General features: G+C 44.8%; 1 protein-coding gene across 1 annotated transcript; it reads left to right on the top strand.

The window, feature by feature from the left end:
• Positions 1-2,298: 2,298 nt before the first annotated feature.
• On the top strand, positions 2,299-3,830 carry LOC121844318 (BTB/POZ domain-containing protein KCTD12-like). Its single transcript, XM_042314256.1, has one exon. It carries the CDS (start codon positions 2,414-2,416, stop codon positions 3,248-3,250), a length of 837 nt encoding a protein of 278 aa, XP_042170190.1. The 5' UTR covers positions 2,299-2,413; the 3' UTR covers positions 3,251-3,830.
• The last annotated feature ends 7,265 nt before the right edge of the window (positions 3,831-11,095 follow it).

Raw genomic sequence — 11,095 nt, 5'->3', positions numbered from 1 at the left:
ATTGAACCACTGTTGTCTTGGAGGGTCTCTATCTATTGGAGGGTCTCTATCTATTGTAGGGCCTCTATCTATTGGAGGGTCTCTATCTATTGAAGACTTGGAGGGTCTCTATCTATTGGAGGGTCTCTATCTATTGGAGGGTCTCTATCTATTATAGGGTCTCTATCTATTGTAGGGTCTCTATCTATTGGAGGGTCTCTATCTATTGTAGGGTCTCTATCTATTGGAGGGTCTCTATCTATTGTAGGGTCTCTATCTATTGTAGGGTCTCTATCTATTGGAGGGTCTCTATCTATTATAGGGTCTCTATCTATTGGAGGGTCTCTATCTATTGGAGGGTCTCTATCTATTGTAGGGTCTCTATCTATTGTAGGGTCTCTATCTATTGAAGACTTGGAGGGTCTCTATCTATTGAAGACTTGGAGGGTCTCTATCTATTGTAGGGTCTCTATCTATTGTAGGGTCTCTATCTATTGGAGGGTCTCTATCTATTGGAGGGTCTCTATCTATTGGAGGGTCTCTATCTATTGGAGGGTCTCTATCTATTGTAGGGTCTCTATCTATTATAGGGCCTCTATCTATTGTAGGGTCTCTATCTATTGGAGGGCCTCTATCTATTGAAGACTTGGAGGGTCTCTATCTATTGGAGGGTCTCTATCTATTGGAGGGTCTCTATCTATTATAGGGTCTCTATCTATTATAGGGTCTCTATCTATTATAGGGTCTCTATCTATTGGAGGGTCTCTATCTATTGGAGGGTCTCTATCTATTGTAGGGTCTCTATCTATTGGAGGGTCTCTATCTATTGGAGGGTCTCTATCTATTGTAGGGTCTCTATCTATTGGAGGGTCTCTATCTATTGGAGGGTCTCTATCTATTGTAGGGTCTCTATCTATTGTAGGGTCTCTATCTATTGGAGGGTCTCTATCTATTATAGGGTCTCTATCTATTGGAGGGTCTCTATCTATTGGAGGGTCTCTATCTATTATAGGGTCTCTATCTATTGGAGGGTCTCTATCTATTGGAGGGTCTCTATCTATTGTAGGGCCTCTATCTATTATAGGGTCTCTATCTATTGGAGGATCTCTATCTATTGGAGGGTCTCTATCTATTGGAGGGTCTCTATCTATTGGAGGGTCTCTATCTATTGGAGGGTCTCTATCTATTGGAGGGTCTCTATCTATTGGAGGGCCTCTATCTATTGGAGGGCCTCTATCTATTGGAGGGTCTCTATCTATTGGAGGGCCTCTATCTATTGAGAACCACTGAATACTTGGAGGGCCTCTATCTATTGAGAACCACTGAATACTTGGAGGGCCTCTATCTATTGGAGGATCTCGATCACTTAGTTTATACAGGCAGCCCAATTCTGACCCTTTTCCCAATTATTGGCAAAAGATCTGATCTGATTGGTCAAAATAACAATTAGTGGGGAAATATGAGGTACAAATCTGTCGTTCTGCCCCTGAACAGGCAGTTAACCCACTGTTCCTAGGCCGTCATTGAAAATAAGAATTTGTTCATAACTGACTTGCCTAGTTAATTAAAGGTTAAAAAATAAAAAATCCCCACTAGATGTCGGTCTCTCCCTGTCTTGACCAGCGGTGGAAAAATAACTCAATTGTCATAATTGAGTAAAAGTAAAGATACCTTCATAGAAAATGACTCACGTGAAAGTGAAAGTCACCCGGTGAAAAACTACTTGAGTAAAAGTCTAAAAGTAGTTGGTTTTAAATATACTTCAGTATCAAAAGTAAAAGTGTAAATCATTTCACCTTCTTTATATTAAGCCAACCAGACGGCAGCATTTTCTTTTTTAATGATATCCAGGGACTCACTCCAACACGCATTTTAAAAAACGAAGCGTGTTGTTTAGTGAGTCTGTCAGATCAGAGGCGGCGGGGATGACTCTGGAGAAGTGCGTGAATTGGACAGTTGTCCTGTCCTGCTAAGCATTCAAAATGTAACGAGTACTTTTGGGTGTCAAGGAAAATGTACGGACTAAAAAGTACATTATTTTCTTTAGGAATATAGTGAAGTAAAAGTAAAAGTTTTAAACAATATATATAAAGTACAGATACCCCAAAACAACTACTTACAGTAAGTAGTACTTTAAAGTATTTTTACTTAATTACTTTACACCTCTGGTCTTGAGTGGTTTCATAGCTTTACTTCTACTAAAAGAGAAGTCTTCCATACTGACTGAGGGAAGTCACAAACTCTGTCTGTGAAGAGTTAACTTTTCAGCAGTATTCTGCTGCCTCCTCAGTCCGTCTCCTCCTCCTCCTCCTCCTCCTCCCACACAACTCCAGCCATATAAACAAAACCGTTACATTTGTACTGTTGTTATTTTTCCATTTCCTGGATTCTCCAAGTCCGTTGGAGTTCCACCCAGGCGCGCAGGGGGAGAGAGATGGCACACAGTGAGAACCAACAGTCGTCCTTTTCTGATATAATAGAATTAAACGTCGGAGGGCAAGTGTATGTAACTCGACATGCAACTTTAGTCTCCGTCCCAAACTCTCTCCTGTGGACTATGTTCGCACAGAAGAGCCCTACAGAACTACCGAAAGACAGCAAAGGACGCTACTTCTTTGACCGGGATGGATTTCTGTTCAGGTATATTCTGGATTATCTGCGGGAAAGGGACATCGTTCTACCGGACTTCTTTAAGGAGAGGGGTCGGTTACAGAAGGAGGCAGAGTTCTTCCAGCTGCACGAGCTCGCACAGCGCCTCAGACCTGCAGTGAGTAAAGATAACTCTCTCGGGGACGAGCTGTGCGCCCATGGGGACCCGGAAGAGGCTTCTCTCGCCTGCGCTCTGGGTAGTAGCAGCATCACCACGACCGCGGTGAGCAGCCCGACTCCGAGCCTTCGCTCCCCGTTCCAGAAGCAGGGCTATATTACCATTGGTTACCGGGGCTCCTACACCATCGGGAGGGATATTCAAACGGACGCCAAGTTCAGGCGAGTGGCCAGAATAACGGTTTGCGGAAAGACGTCCCTGGCCAAAGAAGTTTTCGGTGATACTCTGAATGAGAGCAGAGACCCGGACAAACCACCTGAGAGGTACACCTCCCGGTACTATCTGAAGTATAACTTTCTCGAGCAGGCGTTCGACAGGCTCGCGGAGGTCGGGTTCCGCATGGTGGCTTGCAGCTCCACTGGCACGTGCGCGTACGCGAGCAGCGACCCGAACGAGGACAAAATCTGGACCAGCTACACCGAATACGTGTTCTCCCGGGACTGAACAACCCGTTACCGGGCCGCTAGGTAGCTTTACCGGGGACTGGGACGTGATGCTCACCTGTACGGTAGAGAGACTACCTGCAGAAATGTGAAAACTCCTCTATCTTCTCTATATGTCCCATCTGATTATGGGAAAGGTTAAAGGTTACTGAGGATTATTCTGTATGGACATATTGGTTGTTGTTTTGCCCAGGCCTATATAAGGCTAATGGAGGTATGTTTCATGTTGCAGACCAGTCTATATTATACAGTTATATGACTGTTGTGACAGAATGCTCTCAATGTGTTTATATTAACACACACACACACACACACACACACACACACACACACACACACACACACACACACACACACACACACACACACACACACACACACACACACACACACACACACACACACACCACACAAACATTAACACACACACACACACACACACACACACACACAGATTGGGGATCCTACTTAGGCAGCCCGTTTTCCCACCTTAAGTTGTGGGATCTTGTTTTTAGCCCTGCAGAACGTTACGTTTGGATTTGTGTTTAGTTGGAATTCAGTATTAAAAATCATGAACACTTTGCTGCTTGGTCTCATTCATCTAACGACGGACGTAACACATTTACTCACATACACACACCGCAAAAAAACATTTATACACCACACAAACATTTACACACACCACACATGTTCCCAGAACAAGCACAAGGCAAGGCGTGTGAGGGTGGATAGGCTTGTCTTGGTTTGACCTAACTCCTTCCTGGCGTTGTCTTGGTTTGACAGGCTGTTGAACCTAACTCCCTCCTGGCGTTGTCTTGGTTTGACAGGCTGTTGAACCTAACTCCCTCCTGGCGTTGTCTTGGTTTGACAGGCTGTTGAACCTAACTCCCTCCTGGTGTTGTCTTGGTTTGACAGGCTGTTGAACCTAACTCCCTCCTGGCGTTGTCTTGGTTTGACAGGCTGTTGAACCTAACTCCCTCATGGTGTTGTCTTGGTTTGACAGGCTGTTGAACCTAACTCCTTCCTGGCGTTGTCTTGGTTTGACAGGCTGTTGAACCTAACTCCCTCCTGGTGTTGTCTTGGTTTGACAGGCTGTTGAACCTAACTCCCTCCTGGCTCTGTCTTGGTTTGACAGGCTGTTGAACCTAACTCCCTCCTGGCGTTGTCTTGGTTTGACAGGCTGTTGAACCTAACTCCTCCTGGCGTTGTCTTGGTTTGACAGGCTGTTGAACCTAACTCCCTCCTCCTGGCGTTGTCTTGGTTTGACAGGCTGTTGAACCTAACTCCCTCCTGGCGTTGTCTTGGTTTGACAGGCTGTTGAACCTAACTCCCTCCTGGCGTTGTCTTGGTTTGACAGGCTGTTGAACCTAACTCCCTCCTGGCGTTGTCTTGGTTTGACAGGCTGTTGAACCTAACTCCCCTCCTGGCGTTGTCTTGGTTTGACAGGCTGTTGAACCTAACTCCCTCCTGGCATTGTCTTGGTTTGACAGGCTGTTGAAACCCTCCTGGCGTTGTCTTGGTTTGACAGGCTGTTGAACCCCTCCTGGCGTTGTCTTGGTTTGACAGGCTGTTGAACCTAACTCCCTCCTGGCGTTGTCTTGGTTTGACAGGCTGTTGAACCTAACTCCCTCCTGGTGTTGTCTTGGTTTGACAGGCTGTTGAACCTAACTCCCTCCTGGCGTTGTCTTGGTTTGACAGGCTGTTGAACCTAACTCCCTCCTGGCGTTGTCTTGGTTTGACAGGCTGTTGAACCTAACTCCCTCCTGGTGTTGTCTTGGTTTGACAGGCTGTTGAACCTAACTCCCTCCTGGCGTTGTCTTGGTTTGACAGGCTGTTGAACCTAACTCCCTCCTGGTGTTGTCTTGGTTTGACAGGCTGTTGAACCTAACTCCCTCCTGGCGTTGTCTTGGTTTGACAGGCTGTTGAACCTAACTCCCTCCTGGTGTTGTCTTGGTTTGACAGGCTGTTGAACCTAACTCCCTCCTGGCGTTGTCTTGGTTTGACAGGCTGTTGAACCTAACTCCCTCCTGGCGTTGTCTTGGTTTGACAGGCTGTTGAACCTAACTCCCTCCTGGCGTTGTCTTGGTTTGACAGGCTGTTGAACCTAACTCCCTCCTGGCGTTGTCTTGGTTTGACAGGCTGTTGAACCTAACTCCCTCCTGGCGTTGTCTTGGTTTGACAGGCTGTTGAACCTGACAGGCTGTTGAACCTAACTCCCTCCTGGCGTTGTCTTGGTTTGACAGGCTGTTGAACCTAACTCCCTCCTGGCTCCCTGTCTTGGTTTGACAGGCTGTTGAACCTAACTCCCTCCTGGCGTTGTCTTGGTTTGACAGGCTGTTGAACCTAACTCCCTCCTGGTGTTGTCTTGGTTTTTGACAGGCTGTTGAACCTAACTCCCTCCTGGTGTTGTCTTGGTTTGACAGGCTGTTGAACCTAACTCCCTCCTGGTGTTGTCTTGGTTTGACAGGCTGTTGAACCTAACTCCCTCCTGGTGTTGTCTTGGTTTGACAGGCTGTTGAACCTAACTCCCTCCTGGTGTTGTCTTGGTTTTACAGGCTGTTGAACCTAACTCCCTCCTGGTGTTGTCTTGGTTTTACAGGCCTATACTGGATAAGTTGCGTTATTTGTGTCTCAACATCTAAAGCTGTATTTTCCTTTTTAAAATAAATCATATCAAAGTAATATTTGTATTTATGTGTTCCTGAATGTGTTTGTATCATGTCTAGAACAGACCAAAACATCTGGGCTAAAGATTATAATGACATAATCATTGTAGGATTTGATGGAGCAGCCGAGAGATATTTTTCAGTAGGGGAAAAGGAGCCATATTCCCAACACACTGCTGTCACTATGAAGGTTATACATGGTTTCACACCCTGTTTATCTCTTGTGGACAGACAGGCCAAACTACAAGAGATTTAACTTCTGGGTAAACAGAGAATACACCCACATAAATGTTTATTCTATGTTGGTGTCAAGCATTGAAACAGGATGGAATCCACTCTGATAAGAAAGTGTTCTATGGAATCCATTCTGACAGGAAACTGTTCTAGAGAATCCATTCTGACAGGAAAGTGTTCTATAGAATCCATTCTGACAGGAAAGTGTTCTATAGAATCCATTCTGACAGGAAAGTGTTCTAGAGAATCCATTCTGACAGGAAAGTGTTCTAGAGAATCCACTCTGACATGAAAGTGTTCTATAGAATCCACTCTGACATGAAAGTGTTCTATAGAATCCACTCTGACAGGAAAGTGTTCTATAGAATCCACTCTGACAGGAAAGTGTTCTATAGAATCCACTCTGACAGGAAAGTGTTCTAGAGAATCCATTCTGACAGGAAAGTGTTCTAGTCCATTCTGACAGGAAAGTGTTCTAGAGAATCCATTCTGACAGGAAAGTGTTCTAGAGAATCCATTCTGACAGGAAAGTGTTCTAGAGAATCCATTCTGACAGGAAACTGTTCTATAGAATCCATTCTGACAGGAAAGTGTTCTATAGAATCCATTCTGACAGGAAAGTGTTCTAGAGAATCCATTCTGACAGGAAAGTGTTCTAGAAATCCATTCTGACATGAAAGTGTTCTATAGAATCCACTCTGACAGGAAAGTGTTTTATAGAATCCATTCTGACAGGAAACTGTTCTATAGAATCCACTCTGACAGGAAAGTGTTCTATAGAATCCATTCTGACAGGAAAGTGTTCTAGAGAATCCATTCTGACAGGAAAGTGTTCTAGAGAATCCATTCTGACAGGAAACTGTTCTATAGAATCCACTCTGACAGGAAAGTGTTCTATAGAATCCATTCTGACAGGAAAGTGTTCTATAGAATCCATTCTGACAGGAAAGTGTTCTAGAGAATCCATTCTGACAGGAAAGTGTTCTAGAGAATCCATTCTGACAGGAAACTGTTCTATAGAATCCACTCTGACAGGAAAGTGTTCTATAGAATCCATTCTGACAGGAAAGTGTTCTATAGAATCCATTCTGACAGGAAAGTGTTCTAGAGAATCCATTCTGACAGGAAAGTGTTCTAGAGAATCCATTCTGACAGGAAACTGTTCTATAGAATCCACTCTGACAGGAAAGTGTTCTATAGAATCCATTCTGACAGGAAAGTGTTCTAGAGAATCCATTCTGACAGGAAAATGTTCTAGAGAATCCATTCTGACAGGAAAGTGTTCTAGAATCCATTCTGACAGGAAAGTGTTCTAGAGAATCCATTCTGACAGGAAAGTGTTCTATAGAATCCATTCTGACAGGAAAGTGTTCTAGAGAATCCATTCTGACAGGAAAGTGTTCTAGAGAATCCATTCTGACAGGAAACTGTTCTATAGAATCCACTCTGACAGGAAAGTGTTCTATAGAATCCATTCTGACAGGAAAGTGTTCTATAGAATCCATTCTGACAGGAAAGTGTTCTAGAGAATCCATTCTGACAGGAAAGTGTTCTAGAGAATCCATTCTGACAGGAAACTGTTCTATAGAATCCACTCTGACAGGAAAGTGTTCTATAGAATCCATTCTGACAGGAAAGTGTTCTAGAGAATCCATTCTGACAGGAAAGTGTTCTAGAGAATCCATTCTGACAGGAAAGTGTTCTAGAGAATCCATTCTGACAGGAAAGTGTTCTAGAGAATCCATTCTGACAGGAAAGTGTTCTATAGAATCCATTCTGACAGGAAAGTGTTCTACACTTCCTCTCACAGAGCTCAACAGCAACAGTGTATGCAGTTAATGTCTGTATCTGATAAGGTTTCTGATATCTCACACACACACACACACACACACACACACACACACACACACACACACACACACACACACACACACACACACACACACACACACACACACACACACACACACACACACACACACACACACACACACACACACACACACACACACACACACACACACACACACACACACACACACACACACACACACAGAGCAGATCATTTACTGTGTGGTCTGTGGAAGCAGATGTAGAGACACCACAGAAGGAACGAGGAAGAAGACTTTAACCCAGGTGATGAAAGACTCAATGCTTCTCTGTAGCTCTACATTTTATTTACATGTGGGTTGTGGCAATCCTGCAGATACAGGCTTCATTTATACATTTCCTCCCCCAGCCTTTCTCAATTTATATGTGTTCATACAAACACACACACATTTGTTTTTCTTTCCCTGTCTAGTCAGCTGATGTCCCCATCAACCATCTGTAGAGGAATCCATTTCCCTGTCTAGAGTCAGCTGATGCCCCCATAAACCATCTATAGAGGAATCCATTTCCCTGTCTAGTCAGCTGATGTCCCCATTAACCATCTGTACAGGAATCCATTTCCCTGTCTAGAGTCAGCTGATGTCCCCATTAACCATCTGTAGAGGAATCCATTTCCCTGTCTAGAGTCAGCTGATGTCCCCATTAACCATCTGTAAGGGAATCCATTTCCCTGTCTAGAGTCAGCTGATGCCCCATTAACCATCTGTCTCCATTTCCCTGTCTAGTCAGCTGATGTCCCCATTAACCATCTGTACAGGAATCCATTTCCCTGTCTAGAGTCAGCTGATGTCCCCATTAACCATCTGTAGAGGAATCCATTTCCCTGTCTAGAGTCATCTGATGCCCCCATTAACCATCTGTAGAGGAATCTTTCCCTGTCTAGAGTCAGCTGATGTCCCCATTAACCATCTGTAGAGGAATCCATTTCCTGTCTAGAGTCAGCTGATGTCCCCATTAACCATCTGTAGAGGAATCCATTTCCCTGTCTAGAGTCAGCTGATGTCCCCATTAACCATCTGTAGAGGAATCCATTTCCCTGTCTAGAGTCAGCTGATGTCCCCATTAACCATCTGTAGAGGAATCCATTTCCCTGTCTAGAGTCAGCTGATGTCCCCATTAACCATCTGTAGAGGAATCCATTTCCCTGTCTAGAGTCAGCTGATGTCCCCATTAACCATCTGTAGAGGAATCCATTTCCCTGTCTAGAGTCAGCTGATGACCCCATTAACCATCTGTAGAGGAATCCATTTCCCTGTCTAGCGTCAGCTGATGCCCCCATTAACCATCTGTACAGGAATCCATTTCCCTGTCTAGAGTCAGCTGATGTCCCCATTAACCATCTGTAGAGGAATCCATTTCCCTGTCTAGAGTCAGCTGATGTCCCCATTAACCATCTGTAGAGGAATCCATTTCCCTGTCTAGAGTCAGCTGATGTCCCCATTAACCATCTGTAGAGGAATCCATTTCCCTGTCTAGAGTCAGCTGATGCCCCCATTAACCATCTGTAGAGGAATCCATTTCCCTGTCTAGAGTCAGCTGATGCCCCCATTAACCATCTGTAGAGGAATCCATTTCCCTGTCTAGAGTCAGCTGATGTCCCCATTAACCATCTGTAGAGGAATCCATTTCCCTGTCTAGTCAGCTGATGTCCCCATTAACCATCTGTAGTGGAATCCATTTCCCTGTCTAGAGTCAGCTGATGTCCCCATTAACCATCTGTAGAGGAATCCATTTCCCTGTCTAGAGTCAGCTGATGCCCCATTAACCATCTGTACAGGAATCCATTTCCCTGTCTAGTCAGCTGATGCCCCATTAACCATCTGTAGAGGAATCCATTTCCCTGTCTAGAGTCAGCTGATGTCCCCATTAACCATCTGTAGAGGAATCCATTTCCCTGTCTAGAGTCAGCTGATGTCCCCATTAACCATCTGTAGAGGAATCCATTTCCCTGTCTAGTCCTGTCTTAACCATCTGAGTCATTTCCCTGTCTAGAGTCAGCTGATGTCCCCATTAACCATCTGTAGAGGATCCATTTCCCTGTCTAGAGTCAGCTGATGTCCCCATTAACCATCTGTAGAGGAATCCATTTCCCTGTCTAGAGTCAGCTGATGTCCCCATTAACCATCTGTAGAGGAATCCATTTCCCTGTCTAGAGTCAGCTGATGCCCCCATTAACCATCTGTAGAGGAATCCATTTCCCTGTCTAGAGTCAGCTGATGCCCCATTAACCATCTGTAGAGGAATCCATTTCCCTGTCTAGAGTCAGCTGATGTCCCCATTAACCATCTGTACAGGAATCCATTTCCCTGTCTAGTCAGCTGATGTCCCCATTAACCATCTGTAGGGAATCCATTTCCCTGTCTAGTCAGCTGATGTCCCCATTAACCATCTGTAGAGGAATCCATTTCCCTGTCTAGAGTCAGCTGATGTCCCCATTAACCATCTGTAGAGGAATCCATTTCCTGTCTAGAGTCAGCTGATGTCCCCATTAACCATCTGTACAGGAATCCATTTCCCTGTCTGAGCTGATGCCCCATTAACCATCTGTAGAGGAATCCATTTCCCTGTCTAGAGTCAGCTGATGTCCCCATTAACCATCTGTACAGGAATCCATTTCCCTGTCTAGTCAGCTGATGTCCCCATTAACCATCTGTACAGAATCCATTTCCTGTCTAGTCAGCTGATGCCCCCATTAACCATCTGTAGAGAGAATCCATTTCACTGTCTAGAGTCAGCTGATGTCCCCATTAACCATCTGTAGAGGAATCCATTTCCCTGTCTAGAGTCAGCTGATGTCCCCATTAACCATCTGTAGAAGAATCCATTTCCCTGTCTAGAGTCAGCTGATGTCCCCATTAACCATCTGTAGAGGAATCCATTTCCCTGTCTAGAGTCAGCTGATGTCCCCATTAACCATCTGTAGAGGAATCCATTTCCCTGTCTAGAGTCAGCTGATGTCCCCATTAACCATCTGTAGAGGAATCCATTTCCTGTCTAGAGTCAGCTGATGTCCCCATTAACCATCTGTACGGGAATCCATTTCCCTGTCTAGAGTC

Source organism: Oncorhynchus tshawytscha, unplaced genomic scaffold (assembly GCF_018296145.1).
Source record: "Oncorhynchus tshawytscha isolate Ot180627B unplaced genomic scaffold, Otsh_v2.0 Un_contig_3187_pilon_pilon, whole genome shotgun sequence".
Classification (NCBI taxonomy): Eukaryota; Metazoa; Chordata; class Actinopteri; order Salmoniformes; family Salmonidae; genus Oncorhynchus; species Oncorhynchus tshawytscha.
This window is presented reverse-complemented; position numbering and strand designations above follow the sequence as displayed.